Source organism: Eublepharis macularius, chromosome 7 (assembly GCF_028583425.1).
Source record: "Eublepharis macularius isolate TG4126 chromosome 7, MPM_Emac_v1.0, whole genome shotgun sequence".
NCBI classification, from domain to species: domain Eukaryota; kingdom Metazoa; phylum Chordata; class Lepidosauria; order Squamata; family Eublepharidae; genus Eublepharis; species Eublepharis macularius.
The window spans coordinates 102,090,778-102,113,206 of record NC_072796.1 but is presented as its reverse complement, the minus strand read 5'-3'; the positions used below and the strand labels follow the sequence as shown (position 1 = coordinate 102,113,206).

The 22,429-nt window shown below is 42.9% G+C and overlaps 1 protein-coding gene and 1 long non-coding RNA gene across 4 annotated transcripts in view; one reads left to right on the top strand and one right to left on the bottom strand.

Moving 5' to 3' along the window:
* TPD52 (tumor protein D52) overlaps positions 1 to 22,429 on the top strand; it is a 164,875-nt gene that overhangs the window by 33,376 nt on the left and 109,070 nt on the right. For 2 of the 3 annotated variants that reach the window (XM_054985222.1, XM_054985221.1), the window contains exons 5-6: positions 8,733 to 8,781; positions 14,803 to 16,396. In XM_054985222.1, the coding sequence (XP_054841197.1) occupies positions 8,733 to 8,781; positions 14,803 to 14,919 (166 nt within the window). In that variant the 3' untranslated portion in view covers positions 14,920 to 16,396. Of the gene's footprint in view, positions 1 to 8,732; positions 8,782 to 14,802; positions 16,397 to 22,429 lie in introns of those variants that run through there. The other variant, XM_054985223.1, reaches the window with a different exon arrangement.
* On the bottom strand, positions 12,973 to 21,915 carry LOC129333505 (uncharacterized). Its single transcript, XR_008597428.1, has 2 exons — positions 21,611 to 21,915; positions 12,973 to 13,227 (listed from the first exon to the last, which is right to left on the bottom strand). It is a non-coding gene; the product is annotated as an uncharacterized LOC129333505 (long non-coding RNA).

Genomic DNA, 22,429 nt, shown 5'->3' with positions numbered 1-22,429 from the left:
TGAATTTTATTACTAACATCTTGATTTTGACACTTGCTACATTCAAGGTTGAAATGAAGGGCAGTTTGGCAAATTTATGCAAGTAACTTTGGGGATGAAGCTGTCTTATATGGAGTCAGTCCATTGGCCTTTTAAGGTTAATATTCTCTACTCCAAATGGCAGTGGTTCCTCCGGGGCTTAGGTCAAGATTAGAGATGGGCATGAACTGGGAAAATTCTGAACCTTGCGGTTTGTGGTTCGTTGCATTTCATGAACCACAAACTTTCATGAATTTGCTGCAGTTTGCAAACCAGTTCACTCGGTTTGTGAAAATGTCACTTCTGGGGCAGCAAAAGGTCTGCATAGAGCCCATTCCCCCTCCGTTGCCTAGGAAACTGATTGATCAGTGCCAGGCTGTCTGCAGTGACGAACCGAAATACGAACCAAACAAACCGGGCTAAAATTTGTCATGGTTCATGAGAAATGAGCTCCCACGAACTGCCAGTTTGTGACAAACTTCAGTTTGTATTTCTGTTCATGCCTGCCTCTAGTCAAGATCTTTCACAACTCATACTACCTGATCCTTTAGCTACAGATGTCAGGCTGACCCTGGGGTTTTCTTTATGCAGTGTAGATGATCTACCACAGAACTATGGCTCCACTCAATATGAAATCTATATATTGCGAAGTGGCCCCCTTTCCAGGCTATCAATAAGCACCGCAGACTGGTACTGTCCCAGAGTGGCTTATATGTTAAGTGCACTGAACTGGGGGCTGCCTGAAGCAGAAACAGAACTGCCCTCACTTGTAGTACACAAGCCACTGACTCCCAGATCTAGTTGATGTTGTTGTGTGTTCACTGGGGAACGGTGGGATGGGGTGTGGTCAGTCTGGACTGGGAGTAACTAACCACCTGCAGGTGCATGAGTTCTCTTCTTAACAAGCTAAGTAAAACTACCTTATGAGTTGCATGTATCCTGACTCTTAGAAACAAAGGTTTCTGAGCTCCCGCAACTTAAGATTTCTTTCTTTTCAGTCTGTTCCTCTGTATGTCTTGTAAAACCTCTGACCAGCATTATGCTTCTGCTTTGCTGCTGTTTGGATAACTTATAGTTTTAGTGAACTTATTCAGAAAAATATGATTTGATATTGTTTGGATGCTAGGTTTTTAAACAGTTTAGCTCATGGAGTACTTCATAAACTGTAGTTCTTAACCTCATTTCTTGGAAGTATACTTAGATTGTATTTGAATTGTCATAATCTTATTCTGGACATGGAAAAGACTTGGGAGTGCAATCCTGTGCAGATTTACTTCAGTCTAAACCCACTGAAATCAATAGGCTTAGTTTGAAGCAACTCTGCATAGGATCGCACTGTGATTTTTAAAAATACCTATTGGGAGAAAAAAAGAATTGCATTATCCATATCTTGCAATTTATAATCATATATATTTGTGCAAGTGGCTGCTGTATGTCGGTACATTTGGAATACTCCACACAGGTCTGTTTTAGAGTGTGGATTTATGTAGAAAGATGTATTGTATGAACTGGGAATTAAATCAAGCTTTGCATATATCAAAACTCATTTACTTTTTAATGAGAAGTGCTCCCTTGGAATACCAGAATGTTGCTGAATAAAGAAGGAATAGCAATCCATGTTATATTGTTGCCATATTTTCTCAAATCTGGAGGAGGCAACTACGTACAACTTTATTATTCTGACTGTGAAAAAGTTCAGTTTTATATGTACTTGAGCTCTTTTCTTATACTTTCTTGCTTGGTATCCTGCAGAGTACAGGCATTTACTCATTCCTTTAGGTAAGATGATGGAGTTGCTGTATAGCAACGGCATAGCATGCAAATAGGTGTTCTCACAAGTGATGTATTCTAATGATTGGTACTTCTCAAGTTTTGAGAATTGTGCTTTAGGCAGTCCTAAATGGTTAGTTTGTGGCATGAACTAGAAATGTAATATCTGAAGAATTTTGAAATAGAAATGTAAACTTTGAGGAAATGTAAAATTTGTGGAGGGAAATATATAGGCTGTTTCTAGTATGAAGGGTTGACATGAAATTCTTACTCGCTTGCCTATAATGTATTACTAGCGAACTTCCAGAGTAGCAAATTCCCCATTTGGTATCTATCCCAGTAGCATTTCAATATATATTCATCAAAAACAGCTGATGCCTGTTTTTGTACCCAAGCCGATGTTTCTGTGGTTTTGGTATATATCAAAGTAAACATATGTTAATAATATGAGGAACTACAGTACAAGAGCAGCTGTGCTGGATCACACCAGTAGTCTATCTTGTCTAGCATCTTGTTTCACAGAGTGGCCATCCAGTCTTTTTCTCCACCCTAGAAAGCTTACAAGCAGATCTAATCCCCCTTTAAAGCCAACTAAACTACATCCTATGGTAATGAAATCCCGCATGTTAATTGTTTGAGCAGAGAAGTAATTGGCTAAACTTTTAAGAAGGCCCATTATAGATCCATAAACATGGATAAGTCTGTTTAAGTGATCAATACTAAAATTACTTACTAAGAGGCTGACTGAAGGGTTTTTTTTGTTAATACTTGAAAAGGTCCTTTTGCCTTCTACAATGCTGCTTTATTTTGAACAGAACTTCAGAAATAAAATCAGGATCTCATCATGGGATTCCTCAGTTCTAAAATCCATTTGTTTAAATAACTTTGTTGACAAACTGTGAGAGGTATGTGTATTAGGGTTGCCAACCTCCAGGTGGGGCTGGAGAGCTGGAATTACACCTGACCTCCTGGCCACACAGATCAGTTCCCCTGGAGAAAATGGCTGATTTGGAGGGTGGACCCCATGGAATTATAACCTGTTGAGGTTCCTGCCCTCCCCAAGATCCACTCCCAGATCTTCAGGAATTTTCCAACCCAGAGTTAGCAACCCTTCAGAGAGATGTAACTTCTCTTTAGTGTAAGACCCCTAAATGAAATCTAAAACATGTATGTAAAGGGAGGACACAGATTGCAGCAGAACTGGAGTTGCTAACTGCCTTAAGACTGTTGTTTAACCAAAGAGAATAGTATCTGAGAAACTTTAAGAAAGCAAATGAAACCTTTCGTTTTATGAGTGCTTTACATTATTTGTATTTGAGAAACATTGAATGTTCCTGTGTTGATGTGGTCTTGCAATTTGTGCCGATCATCATGTGTATGAGTGCTTTCCTTTCTTCTGCTTTTACCATTAAACTGTTTAAATTGGGATTAGTGAAAACGCTAACTGGAATTTAAATTGAGTACAAGATGAGAGTGTCTGGCCTAAACAGTGAATAAAAACTAATAGGCTGTACATAAAAAGGATTTTGATACCAATTCATAAACCATTGTCACATACAAAGAGTCCTGGCTGTTACTAGATTAGCTCTTGTTCTGTACTGAACTACCCTATATAAAATCCCTTTTGATTAAACTGTTGCAAGGCATCCAGAATCCATTTTGACTTGACACTGAATTACATATAGGAATAATTGTTCTCAAATTCTGCATCTCCCACAGGAAGAGGCTAAGATACTATAGGTCATGATGAAAAACAGGGATGCATGATGAAAAACAGCGATGTATGAAACTACCTTGGATTCGGTCAGACTATTGGTTTGTCAAGGCTGGAATTATGAACTGGCAAATTTATGAAACTCCATATGTTGGAGTTGTGCTAGTAAACATCACATGTTCACCTAGGAATGGATCAGTGGTGGCCTGAAAATGCTCTATGCAGGTATCCAGTGCCTTTGTGAAGTTGTTCCAGCTGCTTAAGGCCTTAGTGCTTAGCTGCTAATCTTCATGTAAAAAGACTATGACTTACCGTGCAATCCTGAGGCCCTCCTTACTGCTGGTGCCTGCATCCCCATGGTGCCGCTCGTCTGCTCTCCAAGGACTTTCGTAGGACAGCCGTGCTGGCGGCCGAGCTCAGCAAGGTGTGGCCAGGGAAGAATGCTCCCTAGTTCTTCTGGCAATGTGGACAGAATCCATCAATTGCAGGGTGGCTGCAGGTGTAGCCAGTCCACGGACTGGGCCACTTTTGCCATTGCCAGCTGCCAGTGCTGCTTTCTGCTCTGCAGAGAGCAGGTGCACAGGGAAGAAGAACACCTGTGATTGGGCTTGCTGCACCCAACAGAGGCAGCCTCAAGAGGAGCCCTGCCTTGCCTGACTACCCACTTGCCTAATCCCCATTTCTGACCAGGGATAGGTGGCAGATGAAGCACTGTTCGCTTGCAGGCTTCTCCCCACTGCCACTGCCGCTCTGAGAAACATTCACCCCTTTCTTGAAAAGTAAGACCAGAAAGGCAGCAGGATCTGGTGAGGGTCACACCCACAGTCCCTGACACTCAGGATCAGCTGCCCCAAGTCTCAGAGAGGCAGCTCCTTAAAGGCAAGTGGGGGGACAGGTTCTGAAACAAATGATGAGAATGCCCATTGGAAACAATGGGAGAGGCTGGAAGGCCCATTAGACATGATGGGATTCATGAATGCCCATTGACTTGCAGCGACTATATTGAAATACATCACTGCATTGAAAAGACAAGGTCCACTCCGCGTTCTCCTTCGAGAGCTGTGCTTTGTTGCTGGGATGATGGCCCCCAGAGTGGAATGACGGCCTCCAGGACCAGAGAAACTGCTCCAGGAGCTCTCATCCTGTCCCCAGCTCAGGATTTCCAAAGTCCATCCTTGCTTTCGCTAACAGCAAAATGGAGAGTGATCTGGCCTTGCAGAGGAAGGAGCCTCAGAGATCCCAAGATGTTGCTCTACACCCCCTCCCCCACATCCTGGCATCAACCTCGCCCCACCACATGCAGTGGTCTTTTTCATGGCTTATCAGATGCCCCCCTTGCCATACACACCCAGACAACTCTCCAAGACCTACCCCAAGTCCCACCCTGCTGCCTGCAATGAATTTTGAGGGGGAGGGAGGGTAGCTGGGCAGGGCTGGAGCCTCCAGGGTGCCACTGGACTCCTTTTAGCAGCAGAGGCACACAAAGGCATAGAGGCTCATGGAGCCTCTTTGGGGCCACCCCACGTGTAGCAGCCCAGAGCCAGAGACCATTCACTGGGATGTGTGAAAGGGCAGCCCTATGGGGAAGTAGAGGGGAGGGTATTATTATGTGCAGGCAAGCAAACAGACAGGGAGAGAGTAGTTGTTCGACACAGACTTTATTGAACTGCCAAAAGTGAAGAGGATGCCTGGACTCGTGTTGCCAGCTTCCCTTGACCAGTCAAGGAGCTGTGCCTGTTAGTGCATCAGTTGGGACCAGGAGAGCCATTCCTCTTGCTGCTTTCTCAGGAGCTGGTTTGCCTGGGAACTGCTCCTGGGGCTGGCTCAAATGGCAGTTGAGAAGGATTATTGGGGGCTGGAATAGCCATGCCCTTGGCCTCTCTGATGGGTCGCAACCTGCTGGAAAGTGAAATAGAGACATGTGTAGCAACAGACCTGGCCTTGTGCAAGCCACAGCCAGGTCTGCCACATCCTAGGAAAGTATTCATGGCTGGGGGCGGAGGCTCTGTTGCCATAGGTGCTGCTGGCAACCAGATGATGGATGCCCCTCCTGCAAGAAAATGCTCCTTGTCTGCATCTGGATGTTCCGCTGCAGCATGGCTGCTTGAAGCTCTAATACTGTTAGGGAGACAGTCACAGGGTTGTGTACCTGCAATTGAAGAGGAATTACGAAAGCAAGTGCCCACTCACCCTGACTTGCAGCCATGCTCTCTCTTCTGCCCATGGGGGAGCTTGGCCGAGGGAGTCTGAATGGTGCTCCAACATGGGCTACTGGAAGCCCACTTCCCCGAAACAGCTTGTGTTGAGTGTGGCTTCCTCGGCGACTGCCACTGTGGCAAGCATGGGCCGCGCTGACTCATAGGCTGCACCCTCCCCAGCGAACCCCAACTGCAGAGGCCAGCTTTTGGGGGGAGCGCAGGAGAGAGGAGAAGTAAGGCCAGTTTAAACCAGCAAGCTGGGACAGCTGCCTCCCTAGCTGACTAACTTTCCCCCTGGACCACCCCCTCCCCCCGGCATGCTGGTGCAGGGACTCGGACCACGGTTATGCCTGTGCGCGGCTGCCACAGACAGACCCCAGTGGAGGGCCAGGGTGGAGAGGCGCTGAGCTGCTGCACTGGTTTGTGTGTGGGGATTATGCCTGTATACGTCCGGGATATGCTGGTCAGCTCCCAGAGCAATTTTGGCCTCCCTCTTGGGATTGTGCTGGTAAGGGGAAAGAACAAGATGAGATGGCTTATTCGGGAAAATACAAAGGCAACATGGAATTTTAATGGAATTTAAAAAGACAGTAAATTGATGTATTTGCTAAAAGGGTAGAGTGTATGTGTTTGTGCGTGTGCGAGATGTATGCTGGGGTATAAAGGAAATGTAGCATGGGCCACTGAAATTCTGCTTTGTAAAATTCAGGGACTGGCATCTCAGCGGGGTGTCAGTTTCTTCATATACAGCAAATATCTTGATTACTACTTTGAAATGGCAAAAAACCCCTTTGTCAAGCAAGCAAAATATGGCCTAGTGACTTAAGACTTTCAAGGTGTAGAGATGGAAAATTTTCAGAACTTTGAAAGCCAGAGAAACCATTTTTGTTGGAGTTGTTTCTGGTGGGAGGGCACCATAAAAAGTGAAATATGTACAATAGTTTACTTAAAGGCTTTATTTTCTACAAGCATTTTGAAATTTGGTATATTCAGAGAGAAGCTGCAAACTGTTACCTTAGCTCCTCTAACTTAGTTCTTGCCATGTGAGAAGTTGGGGAAGACACGAATTTTGCAGTAAACAAAAAGCAATATAGTATACAGACGGTGACAGTTGCAGACAGTCACAACAGGAATAGCGTATTTGGATATCAAGTAAACGTTAATATTGGAAACATTAAATTAGACAAAATTAGTTGTATTTATACAAAAAACATGTCCTTGAAAATATACAACAGAAGAGTTAACAAAAGATGCTGTAGCATGGTGATTAAGTGGTCACGTTGCGAGGCAGCACTATGCTGGTTTGACTCCCACTACTGCCATGAGTTCTGCAGGTGGCCTCTAGTAAGCCACTCCTCTCAGTCCCAGCTCCCCAACTGTACTGTGCGGATAATAATAACACTGACTTTGTTCACTGCTCTGTGGCAGTAATCTGCCCAGAAGGGCGGCATATAATCACACCGTTTTATCATATTTTGCTTTTCCTCAAGCAGCCTGCCTCTTGCCCTGGAACTTTGCTGAGAGGACTGGATGAACATTGCAAGCGAAATGTACCATGGGGCAGGGGAGGCTGCAGCACTGATCAGGAGTTAAGTAAAATAGCTTATTTGAACTGACATAAAGAGGCATTTTCATTTACTTCCCCCAGTGTCACTGCAGCCCCCAACTCTGTGGTATAGGTCCAACCCTAAGTTTATAGCTTATTCAGGAACGATCATCATTACTTAATGCTGTAGATTACTTTACATAAAAATCTTTAACATATTTTGAGTAACTAAAGATTGCTTACTCCAAAACAAAGAATACATCATTGGAGGGTTTTTTCAGTTTTCCCCCTCCACACAAACTTCTGATCTTTCTGTTGGAAAAGATTGAAATAAAGTTTAGGGGCAAAAGGAAATCCCCCTCATCCCAAGGCCTTGGTATTTTTAGTGATTAATTCAGCAGCTTTCTCAGTGCGAGTGAGTGACCACAGCTGTTGCAGCAGCTATTTTGCTTTGTTGAAAGCATGTCCTGTTGATGGTTTCTATCATAAAATATCCAATGTATAATGTGCCCAAAAGGGTGGTTGTGGTGTTCAATCACTTTCTTTGCACTCAAGTCTTAAGAGCACTCCTGTTGTAGTCAAGAAGATAAGATTATTTATCTTAACCATATACATGAAGTCTAACAAAAATGTGGATGCATATTTTAAAGTTGATCCTAATCTAAACATGAACAATCCTTGTGACATTTGCTTGACTAAATCTGATTGGTTACTGTAAGAGAACTTCCAAGGATTCCTCATAAGCTAGCATGCTTTAAATGTTGTTGCTGGTCTCCTTGGTCTATGCATGGTGAAAAACGGATGCATGCCTAATCCCTGTCTTCAGTGCAGTGGAAATGTATTTTGAAGTGTTGCTGCATGGAGCTGGCAGGGACAAATACTACTCTTCACAATCTGATTAACTTTTCTTTCTCTTAATGCTTACCATTCAGTATACGTTGTCTACAGCATTCAATTAGCATGCCTGCTATGAGGTAATGTATATGTGGTTTGTTAGTTGTATTAATACCTAAAATTTTCTGTGTACCAACCTGAGCAGAAATGGATAACCTTGAACAGTGAAATGCCACCACGTTCAAAACTAATTCACTGTTTTGAAAGAGAGAAGTGTCTGCTAGGTTTGTCTTTATAAGAGCTACTCCATTTCAGTATTCTGCATTTGAAACTAAACATATCCTAAATTTACCATCAGAATTGGACCTATGTTCTATTTTAAGCACGAAAGGGGATGCATTTCTGATAGTACAACTCTATGCATGCTTGGCAGTTGAGCAAACATACGTAGGATCAGCCCCGCAATAATTAAAGTTCAGTTCTCCTGTTCATGATGTACATTTCAGAGTATCTTACTGAAGGTACAGCACCACAACTGCAGTTTTAAACATACTGTTGTTCACTCTGTCTGTATGTGTTAAGTGTTTTGTCAAAGTAGCTATACACGTGGTTCAACTGTGGAAAAATCTAATGACTACCTTTTTCCTACTAGGAATTCCCCAACTTTCAAGTCATTTGAAGAGAGAGTTGAAAACTTAAAGGTAAATCATAACTACTAATTCTGTTTCTAAAACAAGGAATGTGGTTGAGCTTGGTAGTTGAATTCTATGTGGAAGACACTCAACTTTGTGGTATTGATTAGCAATATGTGTGTGTGTTTTGGATACTGTCTGCTGAGAGATATATGCTCCTACTAGGTAGTTTCCATGTTGCTGATGGTATCACATTAATTACTTTCTGAAGGGGCTCCTTCAGAAAGTATCAACTTCTGAGAACCCATTTGGGTTTTTTTTCTCAGTTCTTTTTGGTTGATAAGAAAGATGGGGGAAAGAGACCTATATTAGATCTTCAGGGTCTTAATGATTACCTGGTAGTGTCAAAGTTCAGAATGGTCACTTTACCATGGGTTATTAATTTGCTCACCCCAGATATGTGGTTTGCGGTCCTAGATTTGCAGGATGCCTCCTTTCACATTTCTGTTTGTCAGGAGCACAGGAGATCTTCATTTTGTGTTCCATGATCAGGTATTTCAGTACATGGCACTACTGTTTGGTTTGGCTACGACCCCTAGGGTATTTACAAACTGTGTGTTACTGGTAGTAGGCCACCTCAGAAAACTAGGCTGTGCCATTGTCCTTATCTGGATGATTGGTTAATTATTTCTTCTACAACAGCAGTTGTCCTGTTTGGAGCTTGAAAATGAGGCCATTACAAGCGTTTTCATCCTCAGGAACAGTCAGTCACCTCAGACTAAGTTTTCTATACCCAGAAAGGTGTTATGTTCCTTGCATTGGTGGATAGACATTTAACTGGGGGAGTTCATTTTGCGTTACCTACTCATGAGGTTACTTTGACTACAGATGTGTCCCTGGAGGGATGGGGTGGCCACTGTTGAGGAAGTGGTTATCAATGGTCTTTGGTCAGACAGAGGGATTCGTTTTCGTTTTCGCAGCCATGTCGGACGCTCCTCTTGGCAGGTCCGAGAGGAAGCGGCCGAGCCGCCTGGCCGGGCGGCTGATCTGCAAAGGTTAGCCCCCAGACTCTCAGGCAGGGAGTCTGAGTCCGGGACGCGGCGGGAAGAGCCCTCTGACAGATCGAGGCAGGGGGTAAATCGCCCGTTTGTCCCTATGGAGGCCGGCAGACGAGCGCGGCACCCAGTGTGCTGCCGGGCTATGGAAAACGGCAAGGAGCAGGATTAGGCAAAAGCCTGTAAGTAAGCGAATCCCTTCTGTTACTACAAGCGCATGTGAGGAGTGGTGGGGTCTGAAGGTTAGAAGACTCGGATTTTTCCCCCCTCATAGAGTCTCGGAAGATTGGCGGTTCCCCCCCCCCCTAAAATGGCAGCGAAAAAGCAGAGTCCTTCTCTTGGCAAGTCAGTTACGGCGGCCTTGCAGAGGGGCGAGACGCTTGAGGAACTGGTTAAAAGAGCGGTTATGGAAGCCATAAAACCCTTTGTTGACAAGCTGAATGAAACAGATCAAAGGGTGGGCTTAATTGAAAGCGATGTGAAAGCCATTAAAGAAGCAGCGGGGGGGGGGCAGAGAAGTCTGCCCGGGAAAGTGCGTCACTTACGAGAGCAGCGAACAGGGAATTTAAGTTGGTGGAAAATCAGCTGATCGGATTGCAAGTGGAGCGAACACAAACCATTTTGCGTCTCCAGAATGTTAAAGAGGAGGAAAAAGAGGATTTATGGGATCTCGCCTCGGAACTTTTAGCGACACCCGCGAGGGCAACTAAAGAAGAAGTGAAAAGCGCCATTTTGGGAGTCCGTCGGGCATCTTCAAAATATGCAACGAAGCGGCAGCTGCCTCGCGAGATTGTTATCGAGTTTTCATCTAGGAGGGTCCGGGACAGTATCCTATATAATTCATACAATGCGGAATTGGACTTTCTGGGAAATAAAGTCAAGATATTGAAGGACGTTCCATTTTTAGTGCGGAAGAAAAGATTTAAGTACAAGATGTTGGCAGCTCTCTTGAGGGAACGGGATATAAAGTACAAATGGCTACTCCCGGAAGCTTTATCTTTAGTTATAAAGATAAAGCTTACAAGATTAATTCGGAAGATCAGCTAAGGTATTTTGTGGACAAAAATTCAGAATTTGGACCAGACACCAAGCAAAGAGAAGAGGATCTGAAGCCTGAAGGGAGGGGGGAGGCAATGAGTGCTCCGGCGGTAGCTGCGCAGAGGGAATTGCGCCCGAGGCCCAGGGGAGGGAAAAAGTTAATTTGAACTGTAATTTGTAATTTGTATGATCAACCACTCCGTCACTATTTTATTAAGCTATTTTTTACTATGGCAGTATGAAGGGAAAGCATTGAAATGTAGGGTTTAGTGTTTGTAGGTCACCTTCCCCTTTTTTCCACCCCTCCTTCCCTTTCTCTTTTTTCTCCCTTCTTTCCCATCCCTTGTGCTATTGTAGTCTTTTGTAGTTACTGTCTTGTAGGTTATGTATGTATGCAGTAGTTTTGTATGTTAGATATTGAAAAATAAAAAATATTATTAAAAAAAAATGGTCTTTGGTCAGACAGTGAAAAGGAGTGTCATATTAATTTTTTAGAATTGAGAGCAGTGTATTTTGCCTTTGACTCACTTGCAGATGTTATCCAACAAGAGGGTCCAAATTTTGTCATATAGTATGATAACAGTCTGCTACATAAACAAACAAGGGGGCACAGCGTTGAAGAAGCTTTGCCTAGAAGTCATCCGTTTATGGGATTGGGCTATTTTCCATTGTATTATACTTCCTGCCGTACATATTGCTGGGTCCCAAAACACCAGAGCAGATTACCTCAGCAGACTAAGGAGTTCCCACCATGAATGGGTCTTAACCGACAGATACATATGGGAGATGTTTGTAAAATGTGGGTCACCAGATATAGATCTCTTTTGCCACAGAGAAAAATATGAAAGCCCCTCAGTTTTGCCCCAGAGGGGGAAGTGGCCAGAATTCTCTGGAGGATGCCTTCCAGATAAAATGGGAAGCAGGTCTGTTTTATGCCTTTCCCCCAATCCCATTGATACAGAGAACAGTTTGCAAAATTCAGATGGATCAGGCCACATATATACTGATAGCCCCATTTTGGCCTCAACAGCCCTGGTTCCATTCACTCAAGAGCATGGCCAAAGGAAACTATGTACATCTCCTGATAGCACCAGATTTGGTTCACTTGGGGCACACATGGCATCATGACCTAGGCAGATTGCATTTAACTGCATGGTTCCTAGAACGCTTAATGGTACAGTTTTCAGAGGAAGTAGCAAATATAACTTTAAATGCACGTAGACCATCAACTAGGAAATCATACACTTTGAAGTGGAATAGATTTGTGTTTTGGGCTGATGCTAAAGGTATATCCCGACTCTTGCGTTTAGCAGACATCTTTGACTATCTAATGTCTTTACAGAGGTCAGGTCTAGTATCATCCTCTGTTAAAATTCATTTGGCAGCTATATCAGCTTTCCACACCAATGTCGATGGAAAAACAGTTGTCTCTCATTTTTTTGTCGAAACTGTTCCTGGAAGGGTTATACAGTCTTCATCCACCAAGATCTCAGGTGGTCCCACAGTGGTCCTTATCACTAGTACTGCCTAGCTCAGAGGTGGGGAACCTTTTTTCTGCCAAGTGCCAATTGGGATATTTATAACATCATTTGCGGGCCATACGAAATTATCAACTTAAAAATTAGCCTGCTGTATTGAACCCCGGGAAAGGCATGATCCATGGGTCCCCCCTTTTCCTGTCATTTTCTCTTCACGGTAGCAAAACTAGAGTGTCTGCTGGAAGCTACTTTGAGGGGCTACAAAATGACCTTCTCAATGTCCAATACCCACCAAATTTGCAGGGGACATAGTCCTCACTGTCCTCTATAGCCCCCCCCCCCGGCCCAAGTTTCAGAGAGATTGAACCCCGGGAAAGGCATGATCCATGGGTCCCCCCCTTTCCTGTCATTTTCTCTTCACGGTAGCAAAAATGGGAGTGTCTGCTGGCCTTTTTCCTGGATGGATGGGCCAGAATAGGAGCTCTCTAATTGGCATGGACAGTGGCAAAAACTGGAGTGTCTGCTGGACACTCCTTTTTACAGATCTTCCCAGATAGAGTGGTGATGCGTACTAGCCTCTAGTTTCTACCTAAGTTGGTTTCTAGATTTTATGTTTCACAAAGCTTATCCCTCCCAGTGTATTTTCCCAACCCTACCTCACAACAGGAACACACAGTTCACACCTTGGATGTTAGAAGGGCTGTTTTATTTTACATGGATAGGACAAAATCATTCAGACAGAGTCAGACATTTTTTATTTGTCATTCGGGTCCAAACAAAGGCAAGGTTGCATCATCACAGACCATAGCAAGATGGATGGTGCCAGCAATTAGGCTGGGATACAAAGTAGCCAGAGTTCCATGTCCATTCAATGTGAAAGCACATTCAGTACGAGGTCAGGCAGCCTCGGCAGCATTCCTGGGAGGAGAACCATTGGGTGATATCTGTAAAGCAATGACATGGTTGTCAGACGAGCCATTTGTAAAGTATTATGCAGTTGATGTCAACTCTCAAAAAGAAACAGCAGTGGGAAAAGCAGTGCTACAGTCGCTATTTGCATGAGAGCATCACCCCACTGCCTTGGTGAGTAGCTTGCTATTCTCCCAATGCGGGACTGCACTGAAGACCATTGATGAAAACAGAGTTGCACTTACCTGTAACTGCTGTTCATCTAGGTCTTCATGGCAGGCACATGTTCCCTCCCTCCTGCCCCACTGTGAGCATAGATTAATAAAGGGGACGTGCGGCGGCACAGGAGAACTAAGGGAAGGAGGGAGTGACCTCTACCATGTGACCGCTTTCAGTGAGAAGAACCCCACTTGGAGCGGTCTGTGGGGGAGGTCCCCCCCAGTAGCCTAAAAGCTAAAGAAATTCTGTTCTGAGTGGCTGGCCTGAGCAAGTGCAGTCCCAATGTGTGCCTGCACAAAGACCTAGATGAACAGCAGTAAGTGCACTGTTTATTCACTTGCACTGTGTAATCCATCTTGGTCTCAGTAAGAAAGGCGACGTATGCCTACACACACACACCTTTTACACCAAAATGAACTTCAGTTTCATGCTGCTCCAGGAAGGAAATAAATTGAGTTCCTGTAAAAGCAGGCTGAGAAACTACAAAATAGTTATAATTGTTAACGATTATTATTGCATAGAAGTGGGTTCTAGTTCACAAAAGATTATGCCATAAAAAACTACTAGTTCCTGAGGTGCAACAAGACTCCCTTTTGCAACAGACTAATGTGACTGCCACTCGGGAGATGAAAATACATAAGGAGGATGCTGATCTATTTCACTTCTGAAGATGAATCCATACATAGAGACTTCTGTTGTAGTTTGGATGTGAACATCTGGTGGGCAGGGAATAGGAGGTCTAAGCTTATGTGTGGGTTGGATTTGACTAAGATGTTTCCATTTCTGAAACTTCCACAGATGAAACTTCAGAAACAGTTTCTAAAACTTCCACAGATCCATTCCCTCCCAACCCATACAAGCAAATGACTTCTCTTGTTTTTAGGGCCTCTGAATATATATTTCAGCTATATTGTTCTCATTGAGATACGTTTTTGTACACCTACAATATTTTGTAGGAAACAAGAAAAATGTGGAAGAAATAGAAGACTGTTTAAGAATAAGCATCATGTTAACTTGTATTATAGAAGTATACATGGGAAGCAAGTCTTCCTGACTAGCATTTAAGCAGCCAGCAAAATGAGATTTCTTGAGTGAGAGCGACTTCTTATTCAGAACCGTGCAGTTCTTGATATTCTTCTAGCTAGTTGATATCGTACCTTTCTGTACTGCTTTAACATGCTAGTTTTTGCCTTGCAGTCCCTGATGTTTTTTCTTGTTTGACTTTTCTGGATATTGGGGGAAGGGTTTTTTCATAACTGTGGGTATCTTTTGACAACACTTGAGTATTCTTGCTGCATGAACTTAGAAGATGGAGCTATAATATACTATCCCAGACTTAACCATATTTTCAGTTTTAAAGCAGCTAACCTGAAGTTTCTAAATCTCTTCAGTATAAGGTTGGAGTAAACAAGCCTGCTGGGGGTGACTTTGGAGAGGTCTTGAACTCTGCTGCCAATGCCACTGCCACAGAAGCTACTACAAAGCAGACAGAAGAGGATGCTCAATGATTGTCTTGTCTGCTTCCTGCGATCCACTGCCAGATGCTGCAAGCAAATGCTGAAGCACAACACCTCTGCTGTTGACTCTTCTAAGATGTGCTTCTCTTTAGCACTTAGCTTTATAGCTATTTAATAAGTAGTTTATGTAGGCTCAGAGTATTTTTTTGAAACTGTAAAAGACACTATCTGCCTGTTACCTGCAGGAAGGAAATCTTTCTGCATTTTGAGTATTTGAAAGACTTATTCCTTGTCTAAAATAATCACTAAGATACTGCATTATGAAAGTTAAGAAACTAAGAGCTTCAGCACTGTACATGTTGGATGCTGTGAAGAATAGCAATTGGTTAATGTCCCACAAAAGTCTGTGTTCACTTCATCACAAACACTGAAAATGCTACATCAATCATCCGCATGAAATACTTTTGAACTAGTTTTGTTGCAGGAACATCCAGTGGCAGAAAAACACTGTCAGTGTCAGGTACCATTGTAAACTTTGACTAAATACATCTGCATGGTTATAATTGCTGGCACTGAATCAAATAGTTCCAACTAACATACAACATTATTGTAGTGAGTTTATCCTGAACAAATTTATATTAAGTGTTTCTCCTAACTCTTCTCAGATGAACAATTTGTTCCTGGATAGTGCAAGTTTGGTTAACTCAGTTTTGTCTGTAACTGTTGATGGTTGCAAGAGTAAAATGGAATCGTTAGATATGAAGCCTGATAATATGAACTTTGTAGGCTGAAAGTAACAGCAAATGAAGTAGCTAAGAAGCATCATGCTGGTAAAGAAGTACCATGTTAAAATTTTAAATTCTTCCTCATGAAAGGAAACAAAGCTGGGCCATGCTGTTTCTAGCACTTAATCTGCCCCCCCCCGGGTCATCATTTAAATGATTGAAGTGTATGGTACCAACAGTGCTTCTTCATTCATGTGGGTTGGTAAACGTTAATTCTAGGTAAATGCACACTGAAATGGAGGCGATAATGTATTTGGTTTCTGAATTTGTACCAGTGGAAGAGAAGCTGGATTCTTTAAATTGGCAAGCAATATGAGATCTAAAAACATAAGATTGCATTTTGATATTGTAATAATTGGAAAGCAATTAGGAAAATTTTAAAAATACAAACTAACCAAATCTACTGCTGACCTTGTAAAATGTACTCCATTTTATGTGCCTGTATTAGATAATTTTCAGGATATTGTAGGATGTATATTAATCAAAGCATGTTTTTTTTGTTTACCACATTTAATCACAGTGCTTGGAATGAACCTGAACCCATTCCCAAAAGAAGCATTGTTATTCAGTACAAAAATGTCATATGTACCTGCACCCAACCACAAACTGCACAAATGTCATATGTTCAAGCAACCACAAACTAAGTCTGTAAAACAATTACATGTGACACCTTTGGTTAGCATTTCAAATCAAATGTAAAGAAAATGATTAAAAATAAAGGCAATGTATTCTCAAGTGTAAAAGACTAAGATTTTTGTGTGTGTGAACTAGGTAACTTTTCATATACTGTTCCATCTAATCCAACATTGTATTTATTTACTTGGATCCTACATTGAAATTACTGGAACTTAGTTCTAGGTAAAAGTGCATAGAACTGCAGCCTTAGTGACTGAAATTCTTAAGAGTAACAGGTGATTATAAATTGTTTTGGCAATGCTGTTTAGCACTTGCCAAGTGAGTGTGTGAAGGGTCATATCTAAGCAATTTAGAAAGCAAAAATCGATGTATTGTCGAAGGCTTTCACGGCCGGAGAACGATGGTTGTTGTGGGTTGTGCCAAGACCACGGCAATTCAGCCCGGAAAACCCACAACAACCAAAGCAAAAATCATTTGCTGAACTTGTGAATCTTGAATAATTGACTGATTCACGCTGTGGGAACCATGTTCAGGAGCCTAGCTATTTTTTTTTTAAAAATCCCTATCTTAAGTGGCCAGCAGCCCACAGGTTTCTTCCTAGATGTTCCATATGCTTCTCAATCTAAATTAAATCACCTTTAGAATCCAACCACATGATCACACATTAAAATTTCTCGCATTCAAAGCTCTTGATCTAGACATTACTTGCAATTAGAAACGGTGGTTCTCCTTCCCACAAGGTAGGATGAGGTTGTCCTTGCATCTTCCATTTATCTTAAAGTTAATTTTATCATTCTGACCTAAGATTCGGCACCTGAAAGACTGAATGGCATATTAATAATTTAAGCAGAGCCCCTAGGATATATATATTTTATGCTCAGCCTTTCTTCCATCACAGAATTAGAGGCTTGCTTTTGGATTTGGATTTTGTACCAGCATGGCTGCAAATAACTTTATACTGTGAACTAAACAATTCTTCGTTTAGATCCAGAGGAGTTAACTGTGTTAGTCTGTAGTTCAAAATAGTAAAAAGTCCAGTAGCACCTTTAAGACTAACCAACTTTATTGAGGCATACGCTTTCAAGAACCACAGCTCTCTTTGTCAGATGCATCATTACCAGAACTGCTATTTTATGGGGAAATTAGCAAGCAGTTCAGCTTGAGCTAGCGTGGATCTTTAACCAACTATACCAGAGTCAGTCTATCAGATTACTCAGACAAGAAAGAGGAGGCTAATATTCAAATAATGTTTACTAAAAGTGTGGCCTATGTCTGACACAGCACTTACATACAGCAGACATACAAGAACTCAGAAATAAAGGTTGGAAAGTGTTAGACATTTGCATTAGCAGGAACCCACTGATATCAATGGTATAGAGGCAATACATTACCAGATCACGGTGAGGAGCAGAGATTCCAGCAGCGAGGTTTTGGGGGGGGGCAATGTACAGTGCCATCTAGGTTGGGGATGGGGCGCAGCGCCCAGCACCGAGCACCTAGTGTCAGGCAGAGCCTGCTTAAATACCCCAAACTACCCTGGGGCGGGGGCCTTCCATGTGGTTCTCAGGAGGGGAGACAAAAGCTTAACTATCGCTAATGGGCCACTTAAGGGTCTGAATGTATGAGTGTGACACCTTGAGAAGAGGGGACAAAGGAGGGGAGGGGAGTGCTGGGTGGGTTGATCAAATCTGCCAGGAAGCTGGAGTTGTCTTGATGGCATCAGCTCTGGAATGCGGTGGTTGTATTGACATGCATCCATTAGGTGTTCTGGGCAGCCGGCATGTAGCTTCCATCTCAGGGCGGCTTCCAGTGATATGCATATCAGGGTGAGGCTGGGCTCCGTGGATGTGACAGGAGCCTGGTCTCGAAATGGCAGCGTCAGAGTAAACTGTCCTTGGTGGTTCTTTGCTGCCTGAGAACATGGCTTCTCCACGGCACTCTTCATGGGCTGGCTAGCAGGCTGCCCAGTGGCGAGGGCAGACTCAGTGACTGTCCTGCAAAGAACTTCTTGTGGGAACTGACCAGGAGGTGCCTGGCCAGGCTTGTGGAGGGTCCCTCTGGCTGGCACTGTGCTGCTGGCAGCATGGCTCTGGGCCCAGGTAGGGTAGGTGTCCAAGGGGGCAGGAAACAGGCATAGGTAACACAGTCCATAACAGCAGGAAACAGGCATGGGCATTGCTGCCCCTAACAGTGTCTTTTGGCAGAGTCCCAAACAGCAAGGCAGGAAACTGGTACAGTTCATAGCAGGCTCCATAACAGGAGAGGGGGCCCTGGCAACAATCTGAAGAGAGCTGTGGTTCTCAAAAGCTTATGCCTCAATAAAGTTGGTTAGTCTTAAAGGTGCTACTGGACCTTTTACAATTCTTAGTTTAATAAGCTAGCTTCACAATAGCCACAAGGTGGAAGCAGCTGAACAATTTTAAATGAGGTTATTAGGGTACCTTTTAGATTTCCAACAGCAGAGGGCATTTGTTTCCTGAGAACATTTGAGAAGAAAATGTTTTAAGAAACATGTTTAGTAATGTCTCCATAAAAGGTACCCACTTAAAATTGTCAGAATAAGGATAATGTTTCAAAAATGCTTAATGCCTGGAAAAAATGGCAAAACCATTTTAAATTGGTCTTTTGATGTCCCGGTTTAGCAATGTTGCTAAATAACACTTTAGTAGTACAACTTTACTAAAGTTTTTTGCAGCAATTCAAGCCTTTGCTTGCTGCAGCCAATATAACTTTGGACAAAGGTTCTTGGAAGTTAGCACTTCTGTTTCTCCCTGAGAAAAGTCTAGTAAGACATAATAGCAATTGGGACAATGGAAAATTAAGAACACAGGATGCTATGATTTAAGAATATATACTGAGGTACTATAAAATTCTTTATCTTTTCCTGTTTTATGGTTTTTCTATAAAATGTGACTTATGGCTGAGATTTTAACTTTTCATGCAGAGAAATCACTATAATCTCAACTTTGCTTGCAACTTGGTATGATCTGCAGAGATACATATTCTGGCTTGATTCAGTAAGCCTGCCATTATTTATAGCAGAGGTCAGCAACGTTTTATAGTAAAAGAGCCAAACTACATCAAAATTCAAAGCAAGAGATTAATAAAGACCCAGTTACTACATAACTCGAAATATGTTACTTAACGTTACTGTTAACTGACATACTGAATAATACATAAAGTTTCTACAACCTAAGCACTAGTGGTTGCGAGTTGTTTATTAAGAAATGGCATACATGAGATATCACAATAATATACAGGAACACCCTGTGATTATTTTTCGTCCGCCATCATGAATCTCTACATGGTTTGCTTTTGGAATTATTGGCAGTTCATTTCTATCAATTGCTTTTCTAGTAAGCATCTATAAAGAAACCCTTAAGTCCTAGAAAATCTTATCTGCCATTCCTATCGGAAATGGGTTATTCTAATATTTCACCTACTCCTTCAATTTACCTTAAGTGAAAGATTTCATTTTTTTAAAAAGAGGCATATTTGTTCTAGAGCCATAGGTTGCAAACCATGGCCGATTCCAGATGACTAACCTTAAGTCGCTTCATGCCGCCCTCTTCCGGATCGCGACGGGGAAAATGCGAAATATCGCGTTTCCTTGCGTGAGTTTTGCGCGTCGTCGCGCAAAACTCGCGCGAGGAAACGCGATATTTCGCATTTTCCCCGTCGCGATCCGGAAGAGGGCGGCATGAAGCGACTTAAGGTTAGTCATCTGGAATCGGCCCATCTGTTCTGGCCTTTGTGGGGAGGGGGGAGGAGATCGGTGACAGGAAGGAGCCTGATACTGCACTGAGTTTTAACCATGACCAGGGCATGGGCCATCACAAAGACAGAGGGACAACTGTCCTAGTGTTTTGATGTGTGATTGAAAGTTATTTGTACAATCTTGCTTTAGTAAATTGCATTACAGTGATTCACGCTTCCAAAACTTCCACCACATCCTTCCGACGCTTCCAAACAATGCTGACATCATTTTCTGGAAGACTGCCATACAAAATCCCTTGTCTGTACATGAATATACAGTGGGCAAGTGATTGAGGATATCATCCACTTATGCACTGCCCAATTTTGGGGAAACCTAGGAAGAAATATTTTACAGTTAGTAGTAATGGGTTGCTCAAAGCAACTGGAGGAATTTCAGTTCCTCATGGAAAATGTAGACAATTAGCAGTCCCATCCTAATCAGTTATTTCCATCTAAATTCATTTAAGTCCATAGTTTTAGAAGGGTGCAACAGTTTAGGATGGCTCTGCAGACTACCAAAATATGGAGATATTTTTTCTTAATGTTATTGATCTGGTATCTATAAGCTTTAATGTTGTTGATCTGGTATCTATAAGCTTTGACTAATCAATTCATTATTAGTGTTCAAGTTTGTGCTCTATCTATACCAACCATTATCATGAGAAGAAACCTATGAATTCCTAACAAATGACTAACTCAGGGGTGGGCAAATTGCGGCCCGCGGGCCACATGTGGCCCGCTACAGAGTTTTTTGTGGCCCGCCAAGACAGTCAGAAAAATCCGCCTTGAACCGAGATTTCCTTCTAAAATTAAATGTGCTTGCAGCTATAGATGACATGAAATTAGCACAATAAATAAATTGAATAAAACTACCACTATTTTATTTAATTTATATTTATTGATTTTTATGATACAATTTATACCTTTTCTGAAATGCAAAGTTAACTAATGAATGCAATCATTTTAAAAGGTGCGGCCCTCTGCTAACCTCCGCTCCCACAAAGTGGCCCCCGAGCCAAAACAATTGCCCACCCCTGGACTAACTGTAACTAGATTTTCTGAGGCCCCTCCCCTCTCCAAACCTCACCTTCTCCAGCCTCCACCCCCAAAATCTCCAGGAATTTCCCAACTTGGACCTGGCAAGCCTACTGGCCGGACAACAGTTTGGGACAGACTATTAGGGCATTTCTAGTGGTTGCAGAGTTTCTTCACGTCATTTATACCTGCCTTTATCTTAATCGGTTCTTTCTATATTGCTACAAATCATACCACACCCAAGCTAGCCAAAAACAGACAGAAATTTTTTTGTAATTTAAATACCAAGAGAATTTTATTCCAGATTTTTAAAAAATCACGTTATGATTCTATTTTATATCAGAATAAATTTTTGTCCAGAATAAATTTGCTTTACATTTATTTTTATTTTATTAAAAACGTTTGTTAAGACTTGTAAGTGGCCTCAAGCCTGGCGTATGTTTTACTGCAACATACTACCATAACGCTGCTACTCTTGGGGAATTTACTGAACTAGACACACAAGTTCTTTTCTGTGCGCACGCGCTCACCCGCGAAGCTCCGCTTTCCGCATCGTGCCTGTATCAGAATCACGTGACATTATTTTTCGTTTTCTCCTTTTCCTTCCCTCCTCCTGTGTCCGGAACGCGGAGTTTTTCGTGACGTCAGCAAAGAAGATGCCCCCCCCCCCGCAAAACCTAGGGAATTGGTTGCTAGGGTACCGCCACGGAACGGAACATACGGCGAATTGTGTAGAGTCCGGCTCTTTTCAGAGGTGACTCCGGAGCATCCTAGAGATACTGGCGCCGCGACTATTTCCGGCAGAGGCGGGGTTTGGCTGTTGAAGGTCGACTGGGATCGGTTTTCGTGATGGCGGCTACAACGGCTACTGTAACGGCAGCGCGACATTTCCAGCGGGGTGCCTTTTGGGCGAAGGCGCGACTCCTCTGCCAGGCTCCAGGGGAGAGACTCGTCTGGCGGCGCCAGGCTTCTTCGGGAGGCGGAGGCAGCGGCGGAAACGAGGTGCTGTTACGCTGAGACGTGCATCCCTTCTTACCCTTCCCCCTGCTTCCTTTTAGAGCGACTGGGATCTGTTCCGGGGAGAAGGGTGGCAAACACGATGTTGCTAGTGGGGGCAAACGGGGGAAATTCTGCTCCCTACCAAAGCTCCTCTTTTGTTTTTTCATTTCATCCCTTTTTTTCTTGGCCCTAGTCCGTTCTATATGAGATGTATGAGGGTTAATATTATTTATTGCTAATATTTTAGACATTGAACCTGAGCACTGAAAAACGGGTTTGATACCATCTTCACCCTTTGGTATGCTGATTGATATTAGTGGCTGCTTGAATTGATTATATTTTAGTACCCA